At 34.0% G+C, this 21,805-nt stretch overlaps 2 protein-coding genes across 6 annotated transcripts in view; both read left to right on the top strand.

Annotated features, from left to right (window-relative positions):
- The window catches only part of LOC106673872 (inward rectifier potassium channel 2-like), a 102,597-nt gene extending 84,378 nt beyond the window's left edge, over nucleotides 1–18,219 (top strand). For all 5 annotated transcript variants that reach the window (XM_014406236.2, XM_014406237.2, XM_014406240.2 and 2 more), the window contains 7 exons: nucleotides 5,264–5,378; nucleotides 6,040–6,271; nucleotides 6,326–6,600; nucleotides 6,657–6,849; nucleotides 9,460–9,681; nucleotides 9,754–9,919; nucleotides 17,847–18,219. In XM_014406236.2, coding sequence (XP_014261722.1) covers nucleotides 5,264–5,378; nucleotides 6,040–6,271; nucleotides 6,326–6,600; nucleotides 6,657–6,849; nucleotides 9,460–9,681; nucleotides 9,754–9,908 — 1,192 coding nt within the window. In that variant the 3' untranslated portion in view covers nucleotides 9,909–9,919; nucleotides 17,847–18,219. The remainder of the gene's footprint in view (nucleotides 1–5,263; nucleotides 5,379–6,039; nucleotides 6,272–6,325; nucleotides 6,601–6,656; nucleotides 6,850–9,459; nucleotides 9,682–9,753; nucleotides 9,920–17,846) is intronic.
- LOC112126450 (RNA-binding protein 25-like) lies at nucleotides 12,377–19,843 on the top strand (the record flags this gene model as incomplete). The annotated part of the gene is given in 4 exon segments (XM_024225523.1): nucleotides 12,377–12,520; nucleotides 12,605–12,753; nucleotides 12,789–12,896; nucleotides 19,321–19,843. Coding segments are annotated over 4 exon segments (501 nt in total), but the record flags the coding sequence as incomplete, so codon positions are not given.
- Between the last annotated feature and the right edge of the window lie 1,962 nt (nucleotides 19,844–21,805).

Below are 21,805 nucleotides of genomic sequence, written 5' to 3'. Positions count from 1 at the left end.
CTCGGATGAATACGTTAGAATAATTGGTCAAAATCCCAGCTACGATAACAAACTTATTGTTAAATTCACTAATTTCGTGGTCCGCTTGACCAATTAATATATTACAATTGAAAAATGGCAAATAGGAGGGAAAACTCAAAAGGTGGGGTTGAGGTAGGAAGTTGGTGTCAGAGTGGATCGAGGTTACGATAGCTCAAGTGGTAGAGAAGCGGCGAATCTAGCCGAAGATCGTGGGTTCGAATCCCGCTCGTGCCATTGACTTTTTATCTCAATTAAAAACCTTAATTAATTGAAACTTATTGTTAAACTTTAAATACTGTACGTTTTTCGTGTTTTTCATTATATATTTTAACGTTCATATTACTATTTGATTACTTGGACAATTTATTTTATTAGTGAAGTAATTAAATCGTTTCTTTGATCTTATCATGAAAATCATGTATTTTTATTGGACTACAGCAGACAGAATCCCGCAATTTGAAAGAGGCTACCCCTCACACGGTTTTTTTTGTATTGATGTATTGATGATTGATTCTAATAATACACAAATCTAATAATGGATTTATAACCACCGAAACCTTGGGAATTAAATCTACTTCTGTTAGATTATCCTTTATATCCTTCATTTTTGCCTCTTAATATAAAACTGGTTGATTATTACATTCAACCATTTTTATCTAATTTTGTTAATATCTTCTTAAAATTAGTATTTTGGAGAGTTTTCCTATTTACAATCAGTTTCCTTTTTAGGCAGTATTTCATCCTTATAAATCAATACGACCAAGGACTTACGAATGTAATATGAGCGTCCATCTCAAAAATATGTGATATTAAAGATGATATTTCAGATTAAATAAATATTTCCTATGGAAATAAATATATTTAAAAAATTATTTAAATTCTGAAAGATATTCTGAATTTACGTTTATTGATAACAAACGGTATTCACTTGAGGAAAAAATTAACGTATTTAATTTTTATGGATTAGCCATGTAAACCATGGCCAAAGTAGATCTATGGTTTTACCTTCTATAAACAGCTATGCTTGATTTATAAGATTGTTATTACTTAGTTAGTTAATCATTACGTTGGTAGTTTAAAAATAATATTCTAAACTATTTTTTTCTTATCTTTATCAGTGTTGTGATTTTCGAGAAGAAAGCCAGTGTGATAATTGCTCAGTTGGGTGACAAATCAGAAAAGGTTCGCCACAGCAGGGAGAGGACTGCAGCCAAACTCTCAGATAACTCATCTTTCAACCTCATATTTTTGGGCAAGGGTACATATATTCCAAATAAAATTTGTTTATTCGTGTAGCGTTGTTATTTTGTGTCAGATCCGCCTGGTCTGATGGATTTTCAAAACCGGGCCGTTTGTTAGACATAAATTGTGTAATCCGAACCCTAAGTAGGGAACAGAGCAGGACCACATGGCGAGGATCTGTCCATATGTGACCTGGGAAATACCGCGAGTTTTGTTTTCTATGTTTATTTTCTTTTTTTCATCCAGGGCTCAAGTGAGAGAGTAATCTTAATGGGAGTGTTTGAAAAACAAAAATCAGTCTTCTACACAAGACAAAAAATAGAGTTTAAACGCATCAAAACTCGTTTGTCAAATCTATCAGTGAAAATTGGGCTCTTTTCATACCGACAAAGGGACGACAAGATTGGTGGGTCACAGATTTTGACCTAAGGTTTTTTGGTCATTCTACACTTCAAAATATCGGACACGTATCCCCCACTTCTTGTGAATAGGCCCTGGTTTCGTCCAAAAAATTTGTTGAAGTTGAAGTTTACCGTTTTTTAATATTTTTATTTTGCCGTTCTACTTGCTCAAATCAACCATGTGAATATCTCATTTTACAGGATTTTTATGTAGATTGCAAAGAAAATATATTAAAAGCTATTAAAAGTTTATCAATAACCAAAAAATTTCTGAAATCAGGATTTTTTCAAGTTAACTAAGTTATAATGTTTTTCGTGAAGCCAATATGAAATTTCGTTTTAACACCTCTAGAGACACCCAAATATAAATTTTTGTTTGTATTTAAATTTATAGATTTTTTGACCCCTAAAATTTGTCCGATTTTTGAGACGTCGTGGATATCACAATATCTTATAGAAACGGGCTATAATTCAAAAAAGGCTAAAAGGATTTTAACAACAAATAGACCATTTGAAAGAAGATATATATATATATATATATATAAGATATATAAATATATATATATTTCTATAGAAAATAAACAAAATAGCAAAATTATTTGTTAGAAATTAACGTCTTTTTTTTTACATCGAAATACTAGTCCGATTTTAACGTATGATACATAATATACATTATAAAATATACATACTATACATTATAAAATTCAATTGACAATTTCTTAAAAACGAATAATCGACCATGAAAATAATTCTTTTATAAACTAAAATTCAATAAAGACAAGACAGTTGCTCTGTGCTATCATAAAAGAAAATTGGAGAAAACTATAAACAGAAAATGACGAATCTGGCTTGACATTTGAGAATTTTAATAAACTTTTAGGTGGTACTTGAACTGAGTCAAGTAAGCCATTAAATGTTGTTTTCTCTGGTCGTTGTAATATATTAAAACGTTATTAAAATATTTTATTGCCTTTACTATACTTGAAAAGAACTGCAAAATATTATGTAAATTTTTTGGTTGGAAAAAATACAAGAGTATTTAATGAAGTTTCATAAAAGAAACGCTATTTTACGAATAAAAAATATAATCTTAGTATTTCCAATTTTGATATTTAGTGTTGTGTTTCAGTGTAATTTTATCGGATTTTTCGCTCTTGATCTAAAAACGGACTTATCATGACTTTTATTTATTGTTCAAGTATTTAAATCATAGTCGAAGTGGGCGATTTATGATTTCTAGAACTGCTCTAGGTTTATTTCAGGACGTTTGACTAATAGAACTCAATCGGCAGCGATCTGAGTCTAGACGTAATTTCCGCGGAAAGCCTGCTAATTTCGTGCTGGAACGCCTTGTGATTCACGATCAGTAGTTTTTTTTTCCTAGGATTTGTAGTATTTTTAATTAATGTGTGGACGTTCGTCACTTTCTAGAAAAGGTGGAAACCTTAATTTTTAAACCGCTGATCAGAAAGTGTAAAATTAGATTATTTAAAACATTTGTCCTCAATTTACAAATACTCAAGAAATAATAAAGACGTTTTGTTACAATTTTCTTAAATGCTTAGGATGAGAAAACAAACAAAACCCCTGATAATTTTCTTTCGGAATTTTGCAAGTTCTATCAACTACTAGGATTTATTTTCCTCTAGGCCTAAGACTAAAGTTTATTCATTTACGTTAATGCGGACTTATTAATAAAAGGCTTAAAATTATTAAAAATTTTAATTAGTATAAAATATTTTTGAACGTTGACTTTATATGGTATACAAGAATAGTATAAATCATATTGTGTTTTATGGGAACACGCCATTAAATGCAGACAAGTCTTGGAATGCAGGCTGAACATATTTCTTCCCTTTTAACCTAAAAATGCTTTTTAATAAATGGTCGCACAATACTTTAAGGGGGAAGAAATGCGCTAGCAAGGGAGGAAACGTGCTGGCGGCTCGTTTTGGCAGCGTAAACCGCCTCTGTGGCTACCAAGCCAAAAAAACAAAAAAAATATACACAAGCCCCGCGAAAAAATGGGGATAAGGCGATCGAACAAAACCGTGCTCCTTGGCAAATTAAAATACATTATTCGTATTTATTCAACTGGACGTCCAGTAATCTTGCCCAGAAACGTTTCCATTTCGAAATAAAAACGAAAGTGAAGGGGGTGTGTAATTTGATATATTTAATCTTGCCAATAATTAATTAACAATAACAATTAATTATTAATTTAATATCCTTCCTATTTTGTGAAAAAATAAACTCGAACGCCTGGCTAGGTACTTGTCTGCAACACCGCCGAACACATGTGTTATGCGGTTTGCCTACTCTCCTGAAAATGTAGTTAAAAACTATTTTACGTTATAAATTATTTTATGACAAATAATTTAAATTGATCTAAAATTTTATTCTGTTTGAAAGGATTTTATCCGTTATTTTATCATTGTTTTAATAATTTCTAATACTAATAAATAAATTTTTAGTAAAGATTTAATTTTATTAATAAGAGTGTTGACTTTCTGTCGTTTAAGATCTTTTGATCTTTCAAAAAGCTTGTAAATGCAACATCATTTTTTTTTTGTTATAGGTCATTTGTGGTCGAATAATTTAAATTGATCTAAAATTTTATTCTGTTTGAAATGATGTTTCAATTATTTTGTCATTTTTTTCTGTTAATTATTTCATTGTTGTTGACATCCTGCTATCTAAGGTCATTTGATTATTTTATCTTTCAAAAAGCCGTAAATGAAACATCATATTTTTGTTATAGATTATTTTATGACGAATAATTTAAACTTATCTAAAATTTTATTATGGTTAATACGATGTTTTAATTATTTATGATTTTTCAATTATTTTGTCATTGTTATTGTTTCAACAAATTCATTTCATTGTTATTGACTTCCATTTAAGGTCATTTGATTATAGATTATTTTATGAGTAATTTAAATTGATCTAGAAATTTTTCTGTTTGAAATGATTTTATCAGTTATTTTGTCATTGTTATTGTTTTAATAATTTCGTTGTTGTTGACTTTCTGTCGTTTAAGATCTTTTGATTTTTCAAAAAGCTTGTAAATGCAACATCACTTTTTTTTGTTATAGGTCATTTTGTGTCGAATAATTTAAATTGATCTAAAATTTTATTCTGTTTGAAATGATTTTACAATTATTTTGTCATTTTTATTGTTTTAATTATTTTTGGATCACATCCTGCTATTTCGTGTATTATTTGATATATTTAGTCTTACTTACTTAATAATTAATAACAACTTAATAAATTATTAAGATAATATCCTCGCTATTATGTGAAAAATAAGCTAAAACGCCTGGTTAGTTTTTCTGCAAAACCGCCGAACACATTCGTCATGTGGATTGCATACACACTTAACAATTTAGAAAAATTAAACTCAATTTTTATGGATTATTTTATCATAAGTTATGATTTTTATTATGGTTTTTCAATTGTTTTGTGAATGTTATTGTTTTGATGATTTTATTGCTGTTTACTTCCCGTCATTCAGGTCATTTGATTGCAAAGATTTTGGAATTTTTTTTTATCGACGCAAAAGTTTTTTTTAAAACTTAATAATTAGAAATATTTTACAGGTACAGGCAAACGAGGTTTAGTTCTAGGCGAGTGCGAAGGAGGGTTGTGTTCAAGCACGGAGACTGCAATGTCGTCCAAGGAAATGTAGCGAAGCGAAGAAGACGTTATTTGCAGGTGATTTAAACTTTTCGCACCATTCAATAATTTGTAGATCGGTCATCGTCCATTTTTTTGGTTTATCAGACGCGTTCCGATTTTACGCAGTCTTCAGTGACCGTCTGACATCCTTGTAGGTTCAGTCGTCTTGCCTCAACCTCGACCATGTTATGGCGAAAAACAACACAAAACTTGTGAGAAAATCAAATTAATCTTTTTCGCTTATTGTATACTAGGTCGATAATTAATTTAAAAATATGTAAACAATAATTTTAAAAAAATGGAAATTTTTGTGAGAACCAATGGTGGTCTTTATGATTATAAGCGACCGGATTTTTGTATCAACCGAAAAAATAGAAAAAACAATAGGAATATTAAAAACCACTAAATTGTCGTATATAGTACAATATAAAATACAATAGGGATTTAATTTGTAGAGAGGTTAAGAAGTCAAGATGTGCTTGAGATATTTTGGTGTCTTTTGCGTTATGGCGTCTTTGAAAATAGGGAGGTCCAAAAATATCCAAGTATAGTCTAGTTCCAAACTTATCGTAAAGCATCAGACTAAGTATGATATAAAATAAGTTATTTCCTTAAGTACATTCAAAATGAAGCCTAAAATTTATTTAGGTTGAATATTGAGAGTCAAAATCTTGGACTTTTTGTTTGTTGTTTGCAGGATATTTTTACAACCCTCGTCGATGCTCAGTGGAGGTGGACGTTACTCGTCTTCGCTCTAAATTTCCTTTTAAGTTGGCTGGGGTTTGCCGTGATCTGGTGGCTAGTTTTATATACACACGGTGATCTCGACCCTTCGATTGCCTCCAACTCGACGTGGACGCCTTGCGTAAGGGATGTCACCACTTTCAGCAGTTGTTTCCTATTCAGCGTCGAGACCCAACACACAATTGGTAAGCTTTTTTAATATTGGCCGACGTTTAAAGTTTGACAAGTTGATCATGCAGGTTATGGCGCGAAACACACAACGGACGAATGCCCGGAAGCGATATTTGTCATGTGTCTGCAGAGTTTGGTCGGCGTCATGATACAGGCTTTTATGGTCGGCATCGTCTTCGCAAAGCTTTCCAGGCCCAAAAAGAGAACTCAGACTTTACTCTTTAGCCGGAACGCAGTCATTAACCAGAGGGACGGACAGCTTTGCCTCATGTTCAGGGTGGGCGACATGCGTAAATCGCACATAATCGAGGCGCACGTTAGAGCCCAGCTAATTAACAAAAGGGTAAATTACGACGCGTGATTTCCGTCGCGTCGCCGTTTCATTTATGACCTTTCTAGGTGACCAAAGAAGGCGAGACGTTGCCGTTCTACCAGCACGAGCTCAAAGTCGGCGGAGACGGCGAGGAGGACAAAATATTCTTCATATGGCCGACTACGATAGTTCACAAGATAACACCAGACAGCCCGCTGTACTCACTCTCAGCAAGTGAGATGCTACGGCACAGATTCGAGATAGTGGTCATTCTAGAAGGTAACGTTGTTAATGATTCGTCATGCGTCTAATTTCTTAACTGTTATTAAGGAAATGTTGACTTCCTTCTCACAACTAGACCTAGTCCTAATGCAACCCTTGCTATTACACACTGGCACTGCTAAAAATAACATTACCCAGGTAAAACCTGTGATAATTAATGTGCTTATTTCGTAAAATTAACATTGAGAAAATGCCTTTAGGAGCTAATTTCCCTGTTGTAAGTAGAAATGTAATTGTCATAACACCGAATCTTATAGCAAATAAAAGGATTTTTGTTTTAAAACAATGTTTTCTTTAAAAAATTTTTTAACATCAATTCGACTATATTTGTTTTCTGAAAAAGAGTTTTATTTTATTTGCTGATTATTTAACACATATACACTATAATAGCTTACATATTTCCAACTGTATTACGCTTTCATTTTCACTGATTCATTTTCACCCATTCTCTTTTTTTGAGATGATATTCAAGCTCTCACTCTCACTCTCTCTCTGTATCTCTCTCTTTTCTTCTGTTCCGCACTTAATCTTTCTCTCATTAACAATATGTTTCGCTTAACCTTTTCTTATTTGACCTTCCGTACTAGGTCCCTATCTTTTTATCTGTCTTCCTTCCTCAATCGTTTATCTTATCTTTCTTTTTTATCTTTTTTCTTTGGCTTCCCTTACTTGCAGTTTTTCTCCCTCCCTCTCTTTCTCTCCCTCTCTCTCTCTCCCTGTCCCTGTCCCTGTCCCTCTCCATCTCTCCCTCTCTCTCTCTCTCTCTCTCTCTCTCTCTCTCCCCTCTGTCTCACTTACTCACTCATTCACTCACTCTCGCTCCCTTTCTTTCTATTTTCATCTATCTCCCTCAGTCACGTATTTTCTCCCTTAATCTCATTTACTTTATCTTTCTTGTTTCTTTTTGTTTTCTCATACTTGCACTTTTTCTCCATCATACTCTCTCTCTCACTCACTATCTTTATCTATGTTCTCTTCTATCTATCTCACTCACACAATCTCTCTCTTTTCTTCTGTCTTCCACCCTTAAACTTTCTCTCATTAACAATCTGTTTCGCTTTTCTCTAGTTTTTTTGTTTATTTGACCTCCCATACTAGGTCACTCTTTTTTCATCTATCTCCCTCTCTCAATCATTTTCTCCCTTAATCTCATTTACCTTATCTTTATTTTTTCTTTGGTTCTCCTTGCTTGCATTTTTTCTCCCTCTTTCTTTCTCTCACTTACACTCTCTTTCATATAATTTCTGTTTGTCTAGCTTACCTTGTCTTTTCTTGCTCGCTTTTTCTTTCTCATCCTCTGTTTATCTCTCTCACTTTCTTTCTTCATCGTTCTCTCCCCCCCTTCTCTCTCTCTCTCTCTCTCAAATTAAGATTGGTAACATCTTTCAATTAATGAAGGTTTTTATTTGAGATAAAAAAGTCAGTGTCACGAGCGGGATTCGAACCCACGACCTTCGGCCAGATACGCCGCTGCTCTACTACTTGAGCTATCGTGACCTCGATCCACTCGGACACTAACCTCCCATCTCATCCCCACGTTTTTGAATTTTCCCTCCTTTTTGCCATTTTTTAAATGTCGTGTAATCGGATTGGATTCTCGGCGACAAATTGAAATGGCCACGGAGAGCTTTAGTGAAGTATACTTCATTTTAACTAATTAAATTCAATAGTTTTAGTGGTCCGCTTGACCAATTAATATCTTTCAAATAATTAAGGTTTTTAGTTGAGGGAAAAATGGCAAAAAGGAGGGAAAAGTCAAAAGGTGGGGTTGAGATGGGAGGTTAGTGTCCGAGTGGATCGAGTCACGATAGCTCAATTAGTAGAGCAGCAGCGTATCTGGCTGAACATCGTGGGTTCGAATCCCGCTCGTGACACTGACTTTTTATCTCAACTAAAAACCTAAAAAAGTATTTTTGTTCATTTATTTTTTTATAATTTACTTTTTAGTTGCTCAATTACTCTGTATATTAGAATATTTATTTCAATAGGCAATTTGAAGTAAATACATACGTAGTTCAATGTAAAAAGAATAGATGTATTATATTGACCACCAAAATTATTATTCGAAGTACTAAATTTTTAATTATTTTTATCAGCTTATGCTTAATTATATATATTTTTTCGAAATGAAATTTTCTTACAATTGAATAAAACGGGGAGTCGAAATGGGAAGTTTGTGGCATGGGCGATCGAAGTCACGGCAGCTCAAGTGATAGAGCAGCGGCGTATTGAGCCGAAAATCGTGGGTTCGAATCACCCCGCCTGTCACATAAATTTTTCCGAAAAAATTGTGTATAATTAATTGAGTAATTAGTGTTTAATAAATTAGAAGTAGGGTAAAAAATCTTGTGTGATTGATAAATAAAGCATTCATCATCTCTTTTCTCTTGATCATTCACTAACTTTCTTACACTATCTTTTTTCGTTACTGTATTTTCTTTATCATTTTCTCCTTCTTTCAATGTGCTGTTTCCTTTATAATGTTTTTTTAACTAATTCATTTATTCGTTAATTTTTTGTTCAACCCTCAGTTTTAATGCACAAGCAATATTTTTTACATAGTAAATTTATTCGTTGTATATTGTTTTTTTTGTTTTTTTGATGCAGGAGTGATAGAATCTACGGGCATGACGACCCAGGCGAGGTCTTCCTATCTGCCGAGCGAAATTTTATGGGGCCACCGGTTCGAACCGATGGTGTCGTTCAAAAAGGAAACCGGAGAGCACGAGGTCGACTACGGCCTGTTCAACAACACGTACGAAGTGGACACGCCGATCTGCAGCGCTCAGGCTTTAGACCAGCTAATGGGCATCAACACCAACGCCAACGGTAGGCTTTTTTCATCTTCATTAAAAAAAAACCTAACCCTCATTTCATAAATTAATTTTTTTTTGTCGACAGGTACCAAATTTCAAGTCGGCGGGAGCCTCGCGTCGGAAACGCCGGACCTGACCAGTATGGACTCTAATAGCATACTCTGTGATAAAGGCGATCCCGGCCTCCAGCACGTCATCATACACCCGACGGACATACCTGGCCCGGAATCTCGTATTTGACACAAACAGTGGTAAGAAGTTTATCATATTTATTTACATGAACCATTAGTGAAATCATCAAAAATTTTCATAGATGGTACAAAATAAACCAGTTAGCATGCAAATTTATCAAATTTAGGCGATAAGGTCTATACTATGTACAAACTGATCAATTGCACTGAAGGTATAAGAAATTACATGTCAGTTATTAATAATGCTGATGTTTAATAATGCTAAATACTATGATCATTCGGTTGATTATCATGGGACGAAGTATTTTTATTTTATATATTACCGACTCCACGGTTCATATCTTTTCTATTGATAGGTTGAAAAATTCCAAGATCATCGTGGTTGAAAACCTTTATTCAATTTAGTAATTTCCATGAATATTTCGGGCTCCTGGCCCATCATCAGAAACTGAACATAGAGAAATCTCATAAAGAATCTCATTACCATGTATTATACAAATGAGGTGACTAAAATAAAATATATGTTTCTATTACAGTTTTAAAACAATTTTGACGACATTCCCCTCAACAAATAAAGGGGGTGGAAAAATAATATATATGTATCATTGGCGTAGTCCAGGTATAAATACTTTTATTTAAAAAATTGGAAATTACTGATGGGTGTGCCTTCAGATTGGGAATTATACCATGAGATTTCTCTATGTTTAGTTCCTGATGATGGGCCAGGAGCCCGAAACGTCCATGTAATTTACTAAATTGAATAAAGGTTTTCAACCACGGAGATCTTGGAATTTTTCAACCTATCAATTGAGAAGTATTTTTAGTAGTAGCATGAAGTAAAATTCGTTGCATTTTCCCACTCTTTGAAATGCAAGATATTGTGTACAGTTGGAACTATGATATCAGTACAGGCAAAAAATCACATATAATATAAATTAGGCTAAAACTTAAAGCCTACAATGCACTCTTCCTTTAACATGCATTTCATTATTTTTTTAGCCCTTGAACATTTGTTACACATTTAATCATTGAGAGTGGGTCCATTACTCCTCGGACAGTCACGCGATACTACTAGGTTCTTGGTTGTTTGTACGGTCGAATAATTTTTTGCCAGATAAATAGATTAGATTCATAGTGTCTGTCGATATGAAATGCAAAAAACCATTTTTAGGTAGAGGCTATAGAAGAAGCCGAAGACCTCGTCGAACAACATTTGTATATTGTTTCCCCCCACATAAACCTAATTTGAAACTTCGTCAATTCATAATTCCCGAAAAACGTCCTAGATATGACTTTATAACCAAGAATATCGTTTTTTGACCTCCCACACTTCGCATCCTCAGAAGAGAATAAATCGTTTTGACCGATTAACTCCTCCTCAAATCTTACTTATTCGATCGTTTGTTTCATGTAACGGAGGGTTCCTCTGCATTTACTATTTATCCTATCAGCGCAGATGTTCCAAAAATGAAATAAAAAAGGAATATTAACCGATGATTATATCGAATCAATGTTTCATGTTCAAACTGTGTTATTTCAGTGGTTTTCTGTTAACTGTTATCTTTAGTACAATAGTAAGAGTATTATTTGCGTGTGTCTCATAAATATTCACTAGCGATACAGTTATAATATATCAACATAAATATGTGAAAAGAGGAGCAGATTTAGAAAGATAATGAAAAAGGGAGAGAAAGAGCGATGACATATAATCCAGTCTTATGCGAAGGAATTATGAAAGTGAAAAAGAAAATTGTGAGTGTGTGCGCGTTCGTGAGTGCGAGAGAGAGAAAGAAGGAAAGAGTGAGAGAGAGAGCATGTGTAAAACAACGGGAATGAGGGTAAGAGAAAGGGAGAGAGAGAGAAAGAGAGAGAGAGAGAGAGAGATTAAAGGAGACAGACGAAAATAAAGAAAAAGTGTTCTTAAAAGAAGTTATCCGGCTCTTTCTATTTGTACCACATATCCGAAATGATTGTAAAGTTTTTTTAAAATAGTTTTTCGAAGTCTTCAGGAAGGCGTCAAATACAGCGGAAAGCTCGGCGGCAGAAAAACAAGTTGGTTTTTTCACCTACAAGGCTTCATCCCTGATGTCTTTATTTCAATATTTATCATGAAGGGCGATACTATACTCAACAATCTCAAACAGGAAAATAGATGCGAGAACGGGAGAGGAGGGTTAGAGAGAGGGAGTCATAAGAAAAGAGGGAGAGAGAGAGAGAGAGAGAGATATAGAGAGAGAGAGACGGATTAAAGGAGGCCAAAGAAAAGAAAAAAAAGTGTTCCTAAAAAGGAAAATATATGAGTGAAATGAGAGAGAGGGAGTCATAAGAAAGTAGATGGAAAGAGAGAGAGAAAGAGAGAGAGAGAAAGAGAAAGAGAGAGAGAGAAAGCATGTGTAAAACAAAGGGAAAAAGAGTAAGAGAAAGGGAGAGAGAGAGAGAGAGAGCGCGAGAGAAAGAGAGAGAGAGAGAAAGCATGTGTAAAACAAAGGGAAAAAGCGTAAGAGAAAGGGAGAAAGAGAGAGAGAGAGAGAGAGAGAGAGAGAGAGAGAGAGAGAGAGAGAGAGAGATAGAAAGAGAGAAAAAGCATGTGTAAAACAAAGGGAAAAAGAGTAAGAGAAAGGGAGAAAGAGAAAGAGAGAGAGAGAGAGAGAGAGCGAGAGAGTTGGGGGAGGGAGGGATTAAAGGAGAACAATGAAAAGAGAGAAAAAGTGTACTTAAAAAGGAAAACAGATGACTGAATGGGAGAGGAAGTTGGAGAGAGGGCGTCATAAGAAAGGAGAGAGAGAGAGAGAGAGAAAGCATGTATAAAACAAAGGGAAGAGAGTAAGAGAAAGGGAGAGAGAGAGAGAGAGAGCGAGAGGGGGTGGATTAAAGGAGGCCAAAGAAAAGAAAAAGTGTTCTTAAAATAGAAAAGAGATAAACAGCTGAGAGAACGGGAGAGGAAATTGGAGAAAAAGAGGCATAAGAAAGGCGAGGGAAGGAGAGAAAGAGAAAGAGATAAAGAAAGAAAGAGAATGAGTGAGAGAGAGAAGCATGTGTAAAACAAAGGGAAAGAGAGCAAAGAGCAAGAAAGGGAGCGGAGAGAGGGATTAAAAGAGTCCAATCAAAAGAAAGAAAAATTGTTCTTAAAAAGGAAAACAGATAAACAGATGAGTGAACGCGAGAGGAAGTTTTAAAGAGAGAGAGTCATAAGAAAGGAGAGAGGAAGGTAGAGAGAGATAGATAGATAGATAGAACTAAACTAATTTTAGTTAATCATAATTACAAAGACATTATTGGATTTGGATGATGGATAGTCTCATTCAGTTTGTTACCTTAAAGGTACGTCGTTGTTATCCGCACAAAATTGTCATTGTTTATTAATAACAAATATACAGGTTAATGCTAAGTAATTTAATGTTTATGCATAAAGACGGTGACCTACATTTCTACACAACCGGCTCAAATTAATTACCCGCGATCTACCTTTTGTCGCGGCGTTTCCTGCCGGCCGACGGACGCGAGGCCAGGCCGGGTCGGGAAAACAAATCTGCCAAACAATACAAAACGAAAGACAAAGAGCAAAAATAAAAAAGTTCAATTGAGGTTCACTTGGGGAAAAAATACGTACAACGACTGGAAAGGTGCTCTGAGAAACTGCCCAGACTAATAACAGCTGTTAGCGTATTGAGAGCAATGAGGAAGCGTTTGGACGCAGGATGCACGAATTGTTCACTTCATTATAAGTAAAGCCATGTTCCTCGGACACGATTCATCAATTTTAATTTCAAAATTCTTTCCACTCTTCCAGCCCCAAGAAAGGCCACCTTGAAAAACAAACATAAAAATATTTGTATTGCACATTTTTTAATTGCACTTCGACTAGTGCGAGTGGCTAAAAGTTAATTTCTTTTAATATTGTATTAATATTGATTTTTTAAGACATCGATATTATTATTTTTTTTTAATGAGATGGATGGAAACAAAACTGGCCTCTATGACTATCACCAGATCATAATAGAAGTACATATTGCTTTTTAAAAGCCACATATAAAGGGTGTTCGGCAACTGTGTTACAAACTTTGCCAGTAGATTCTACATTGAAAATAGAACCAAAAAGCTCTTATTATCTATGCTCTGAATCTCAACAGTTTCGGAGTTATTTCACTTTTCCTGATTTTTTTAGATTTTGACGACTTACTTCCCATAAACAATGATAACTCCAAAAATAAAAGGTTTTGAACAAATCCGTTGAAACCATTCAAAACTACATTAAATTTCCAGTAAGATGCGATCAGTACTAAACTTGTAAACGTTGGGGAAATAAACGTTTTATTTATTTATTTTTTTAATTTTGAAAAACATTTTATGGTGATTCTAAACTAGTATTTCCAAACCTAGAGACCAGCAAATTTGAGAAAACGTACTCCATTTAATATCCTTTGTAGTGGTGTAATTGCTTTTTTAATTACTTTTTCAAAGATAAAGAAATTGTTGAAGGAAAGAAAAAACCGTGATTGACGGATTGGTAAGATTAAAAAAACTTAAGGAAATTTTGATTGAATTTATTAAACTTTTTTAATTTGGGCTCGAAACCGAAATCATGCAAGTGTTTAATTATTTACCAACACGACTGCAACTTTCATTAAAGGATTATTATATTATTATTCCCCGGAATAAAAGAGTTTTAAGATTCAAAACGTTTTTAGTTCATTCATTCAAAATTTCTTTACGTTTTTTAATTTTTTATTATTATTAATCTTTCCACTTTACCTATCCGTCAATCACGGTTTTTTTCTTTCCTTAATCAATTTCTTCAACTTGGAAAAAGTAATTGAAAATTACACTAATAAAAAGGACATTAAATGAAGTATGTTCTCTGAAATTTGATGGTCTCTAGGTTTGGAAATAGTAGTTTAGAATCATCATAGTAATTTTTTCAACTTAAATTTTTTTTCAAAGTTCTGTCTAATAAAACGCTTATTTCACGAAGTTTACAAATTTAATATTGATTACATATTATTGGAAATTTAACGTAGTTTCCGATGGTATCAACAGATTTGTCCAAAACCTTTTAGTTTTGGAGTTATCATTGTTTATTTGAAGCAAGGTCGTGAACTCTTTAAAACTCAGAAAAAGTGGAATAACTTCAAAACTGTTAATATTCGGACCACAGTTAATTAGGACTTTTTGGTTCCATTTTGAATGTAAATTCTACTGGCAAATTGTGCAACACGAGTAGCCGAACGTCCTGTATAACTTGGTAGCTTGGTCGATTCCGATCGTTTCGTATATTCTGGTTTTTTTGTACGTCACACTTTTTGGGCAACGACTAAAAATCGAAAATATTGTGGATAGGCAAACCAAATTGATATGAACGGCCAAACCACAAGTCCATCACCACAGAAGACCCCAAAAATAAAGGTCACAATTTAACTCGAATTTATTCAGAATTTGAAACAATTAACTAATCTTAGAAGCTTTTTATAAAGTTTTTTACGATCTAATTATATCGATGATGGAATTATGGATTATTCAAGACTTGTGTTTGACCGTATCGATTAAATTTTGACATGTTTCGACGACAAATCATAAAAAAAGAAAATTTCGTTAAAGGGTTAATAAACAAAAATTATTACTATAAATATTTTTTAAAAGAAAAATAATAGTTCCAATTTTATTGCATGTACCGCCAATCGGATACAAAGAAAAATAATGGATATCGGATTTGCATGAACTTATACATGACCACAGCGGATTTTGCATTTTTTTAAAATCTCCATTGAATATTTAATTTCGCTATGTCATACATACTGAATTTTTCATTGTTAACTACTGACCTCTTTCTTTCTCCCATTTTGCTTATATCTTACTCACTTTCTTGCTTACAAGAATCAGAAACGAAAAATGATCAAATAATCGTACACTAAAAAATAAATAGTGATCTATTATTTAAAAAATATATATATTGCCCTCCAATGTAGTTTTTTTGTAAATACTATGAAGGCTAAGTTACATTTTGGGTTTTTCAACATGCAAAATATATTTTAAAAATTTCTTTAATTTATGCTGATTGCTAAATAGTAACTAAAGGAAACCAGAGACCAAATATCAAACGCGAAATGGATTGGCGATCCAATTTTTTTTAAAACCACCTCTTTCCAAATGATTTGATTACAATACTAATAAGAAAACGACGATGTTCATAAAAATGTTAACCATACCTAAATGGCCAGTAAAGAACAACTGAAGAACGACATTTTTATTGTGAATTTTCAAATATTTGACCAAAATTCGTATGTACATATACGAATATCTTTCTCAGCCTATTTGCCTTTCTCTTTGTCTGCCAGGGTTCGATCTTATTCCCTTACTAACTGTTTCAGTCATTAACTAATTAACAAGACTACTAAACATACACTTTCTATCCTAGTGAGTAATTTTTGAAAAATAATTCAACCGATTTATTTTGTGAAATTTAGATTTAGGACCATTTCGTATTAGACGCAAAATATATATGCTATTTTTCCAATAACCCATTAATGCTATCATTTTTTCACTCACTTGGTCGCTCTGTTCTGTGTTTTTCACACACACACACACTCTCTCTCTCTCTCTCTCTCTCTCTCTCTCTCTCTATCTCTATCTATCTTTCTATCTATCTCTATCTCTATCTATGTATCTATCTATCACTTGATTTATTTGCTTTTCAGACTGATTTCTATCTGTATCTCTCTCTCTCTCTCTCTCTCTCTCTCTCTCTCTCTCTCTCTCTCATTTTGCTTACATCTTACTCATTCACTTACTGGCTCACAATTCTATTATTTATTCCTTTTACTTTCATCTCTTACCATGCTTTTGTTTTTCAGTCCTTCTCCTCTCTTTCTTCCTTCTTTGTCTCTCTCTCTCTCTCTCTTTTCTTATCTTTCTCTCTTTCTCTCTCTCTCTCTATATATATCTATCTATATATCTATCACTTGGTCTATATATTTTTTTCGTTTGAACTCCCTCTCCCTCTTTCTTACTTATTTACCAAATCTCTTTCTCTCTCTCATTTTGCTTATATACGTTACTCACTTACTGGATCACAAGTTCTATTATTTATTCCTTTTACTTTCATCTCTCACTCTGTTGATTTGTTTTCAGTCCTCCACCTCCTCCGTTTCTTTCTTCCTTTCTCTCACACTCCCTAGCTATCTCTCTTACTCACTTTTTCAATCACTCCTGCTTGTCCTATTATCATTTTTCCTTTTTTATCTTTCTATACTGTCTGACTTCTCACTCACCACCTCCCGCTTTTTTCCCTTGTCCGTCTATCTTTTTCTCAGTCTGTCATCTGTGTTTATACTCTTCAGTCACTTCCTCACAATAATATCATCCATTTCTTATTCTCTTTCCGTCTGCCTCTCTTTCCCTGATCTGTTTCTCCTTTTTCTATCTATCTCTGTCTATCTGTCTGTCTGTCTCTCTCTCTCTCTCTCTCTCTCTCTCTCTCTCTCTCTCTCTCTCTCTCTCTCTCTTTGTCTCTCTTCTCTCTCTCTCTCACTCCAGCTCTCTATTTTTCCGCATACAGGCAATCACAAACATACTATCTTGTTCACTCTGTCCTTTGAATTTGCGGCTTTCTACTTTACTTTATTAGATTCTATATAAAATTTATAAAAATAAAATTTTAATTTTCCTGAAGAAAAATTAAATACATAATCACAATATTTTAATCAAAAAGTACTTATAAAGATAAAAATGATTCACGCATTCAACCGCCTTTTTCTTACAAACAAATCCAGGTTATGGTTAGTTTTACTTACCTTAAAAGTGCAAAATAGAAATTCCACCATTGCATAAGACTTGAAAGTGATTTAAATAAAAGTGGTCTACGTATGAGAAAAACCATCTGCTCTGGCTTGCGTATTGTTTTGCAATTTAAACGTCACCCATTGTTCATCAATCAAGCAATTATGTAACAAACTGCTATGTTCCTTTAGTGAGATACAGTTTCTTTTTTCAGGTAGCTAACGCTTAGCTCTGTGTCGCCGGGGTTGTGCGGATCACCCACTAAAGACTTTTGTAAATACTGACCAATTAGGATAGTCGCTCAAAGAAAACAATTCGCAAAATTTTATCTCAACGAAGTAAAGCTGGCAGGGGGAATTAATTAAATTAAAATACAAAAACAACAACGTAATCGAATAAAACTTATTAATCAAAGACAGAAAATGTGATTTTTAGTGATAGTAGTGATGGGACGTAGTGCCGCGAGGAGGGGAGACGACCGGTGCACAAAACGAAGGAGGGATTAGAAAACGGCAGAGCCAAATGGAACGTGGAAGGTAAAGCCGTTGGTAGAGGGGACCCCAGACTCCAAGCAACCGTCGTCAGTATCGAGGATGTCTGCGAGGGAGTTGGAGCCGCTGAAGCTCAGGAAGCAGTCCACGCCCGGCGACTTCAGGTACTTCGAAGACACTGACACCGAGGTTGATACATCAAAATCGCCATCTACCCAAATAAGGATAGTGCCAATCGACAACCAGAACACAGTCACATCCAACACCAACTCTTATTTCAAGTGAGTCGTCTTTGTTTAAATGTAATTAATTTTTTTAATGAAATTTATCCCCCTGAAGTTTTATTACCATCAGTCTTTCCTTTCTGCTCAATAAGACCAATTGCTTTTCTTCCTTTTTAATACTCAATCTTACAAATTATCTTTGTTTGACAAAACTGCGCCAAATTACTTAAACTTCACCAAACGACAAACAAACTGCCTTAAAACATAAAATTTCAAAATACAAATTTTGTTTTACTGCTTTGTCATGTTTTGTCTCATTGCTTTATTGAAAATTTTTTTCATTTAGTTTTTCATTTCACTTAACGTTCGGATAATAGTTAATCTATTTGTACAAACCATTTTGATTGCGATGCTATATTGAATATTTATTAGGCACTGAGACACGACCGGAACAGTTATGATAGGAATATTTAATTTCGATCTATTTTCACTCGTTTGTTTGTTCAATCACCTTCCTTGTAATGAACAATTTTGGAATTTAAAAAAATAAATAAAATAGAAGATTAATCCGGAGGAAAGGGCACGGCTAAAAATCCTATTAAACATGAAAACGGCTAGAATAAAATATCTGATAAAGCTCAGAACAATTATGGGAAAGAAGACGCGAGGAAGGGCAGAATGGAAAATCTTATAAATATAAAAATACACAAGAAAAAGATAGCAAAAGAAGAAGCGAACATTGAAAGAATAAAAAAATTGATAAATATGACAATAGCCAAAAAATCTATACGAAAGACGAAGTTAGCAAGGCAATAATAAAAAGTCCGATCAGTATGACCACAAGCCAAAAAGATATGCTAAAAAAAGAAGCAAACAGGACAAGAATAAAAAATCTGATAAATATGACAACAGCCAAAAAACCTACGCGAAAGAAGAAGCTAACAGGGCAGAAATAAAAAATCTGATAAGTATGACAACAGCGGAAAAACTTACATGAAAGAAAATCCGAGCAGAACATGAATAAAAAATCTGATAAATATGAAGTAGTCCAAAAAAGTATGCCAAAAAAATAAACAGAACAGGAAAAAAATTAGATACATATGGTATGGTATATAATATGGAAAGTGTAAATTCATGTTCATTGATTCCGGCTTGAATAAATTTTACTGTATATCAGGATTTTGAGAACTCACAGTCAGTAGTAGGCCTGCACTCGGAGATGTCCATGAAATTGCTTTGTACCTCCTCTCCTTGCAAGTGGTGAATTTATCGATTAGAGGGTTGCAATTTTGAGTCATTTCTATATACACGCCTATCAAAGATTTGCTGTCTCCACCGGTATAAGTTGATCCTGCCCATCTGGGAACTTGGTCCATTAGTTCTGGCCCACAAAGTAAAAAAAAAGTGCAAATTGTACCTATTGCAAGGTGCACTACATAAAAGTGTTCATGTATCTGAATATATGGTAAAAAATAATGGTAATGAGGTTACTAGGAAGCGGGGTTTGTGCTCCCCAGGCACTGCAGCCTTCTGGCTTATTGTACCTTCCTAGTGACCTAGTTCAGTGCAGTAGACTCAATCCTTCTTCTTAGAAGTATCAGGTCATTGACTGTCTCTGCTACAATTTCATTTCCTAGATTTTTTCGTATGCCAGGTTAAATCTCTCAGATGTTTTCTCTGCCAATGACTGGTTAGTAGTCCTACCACTACTAACTCCTCTGAGTTTGCCCTCTCCCATTCCAGCAGTGTTTTTGCCAGTCTTGGTGATGGTTTTTTCATTTAAAGGTTCATGCTTACATATCAGCTGACCAATGTCAAACCTATCACTGTGTCTAGCGCCGCTAGAGTTTATCCACTTTTCCTTTTTTTTTGGATCCATTCTGCGATGGAGGATTCTATATTTGTTTTTGTCATCGTTAGTATAGGTTCGAGGCCTATGTATGGTCTTACGGATCCTCCTTTGGCCAGTCTGCTTTCTCGTTACCCAAAATTCCTCTGTGCCGTGGCACTCAAGATATCATCAGGTTCTTGTGTGTCCCCAGGTTTTGGATGCATTCACTGACTAATTTTGATGTGTTTTTTTACATGCTAATGCTTTAATAGCTACTTGGCTAACGGATCTTATGAGGATTTTTTTGCCAGTGAAAACACTTTTAAGATTTTCCAGGGCACAAGCATTGATGGCATATATTTCTGCTTGAAAGACCGAAGTGTACTTCCCTAATGTGTTTGTTTGCTCATGTTTAGCGCTTGTAGATACTTATGAACATAGACGAAGAAATCCCAATTAAGAAGCGAACTAGGAAAAAATTAAAAATTGGTAAATATGAAAACAGCCCAAAAACAAAGAAGAGGCAAACAGAGCAAGAATAAAAAAATCAGATATGTATATCTATGCGAAAGAAGAAGCTAACAGGGCAGGAATAAAAAATGAGAGAAACATTCCTCAGTAAATTATGGGAAAGAAGAAGCGATATGAGAAAAATTAACAATCAGATGGATATAAAAACAGCCAAAAATGTATGCGAAAGAAAAACCGAAGAGAGAAAGAATAGAAAAATTTCTATAAATAAGAAATAGTCCATAAAAGTATGCAAAAGACAAACCGAACAGGACAAAAATACATATGAAAGCAGAGAAAGAGGTTACCCCAAATAAGAACTTGGAAAGAATAAAAATTTGATAAATATGAAAACAGCCTAAAAATGTGTGGGAAAGAAGAACAGAACAAGGCAATAATAAAAAAAGGTACGTTTAAAAATAGTCAAAGAAGTGTGCAAAAGGAACACTAAAGAATAAAAATTTTGATAAATTCGACAATAGCCAAAAAATCTATACGAAAGACGAAGCTAACAGGGCGGGAATAAAAAATCTGATAAGTACGAGCAGCGGAAAAACGTATGCGAAAGAAGAGCCGAACAGGGCAACAAAAAAATAGGTATAAAACTAATCAAAGAAGTGTGCAAAAAAAACTAAAGAGGGCAAGATTAAAAATCTGACAAATACAATAGCCAAAAAATCTATACGAAAGACGAAGCTGACAGGGTAGGAATAAAAAATCTGATAAGTACGAAAGCAGCACAAAAACGTATGCGAAAAAAGAGCCGAACAGGGCAACAATAAAAAATAGTATAAAAATAATCAAAGAAGTGTGCAAAAAACTAAAGAGGGTAAGAATAAAAATCTGATAAATATGACAATAGCCAAAAAATCAATACCAAAGACGAAGCTAACAGGGCAGGAATAAAAAATCTGATAAGTACGAGCAGCGCAAAAACGTATGCGAAACAAGAACCGAACAGGCAAGAATAAAAAATTACGTAAATATGAAAATAGACTAAAAGATGATGAGAAAAAAGAAGTGACTAGGGAAAGAATAACAAAACTGATAAAAGTGGAAACGGCAAGAATAAAAAAATCTGAACGAGCTAAAAACCGCCCAAAAACTGATGCAAAAG

This window comes from Cimex lectularius, unplaced genomic scaffold (assembly GCF_000648675.2).
Source record: "Cimex lectularius strain Harlan isolate CLEC.00 unplaced genomic scaffold, Clec_2.1 scaffold6, whole genome shotgun sequence".
Lineage (NCBI taxonomy): Eukaryota > Metazoa > Arthropoda > Insecta > Hemiptera > Cimicidae > Cimex > Cimex lectularius.
Note: the sequence above shows the minus strand (reverse complement) of the source record. Positions and strands in the feature narration are given on the sequence as shown.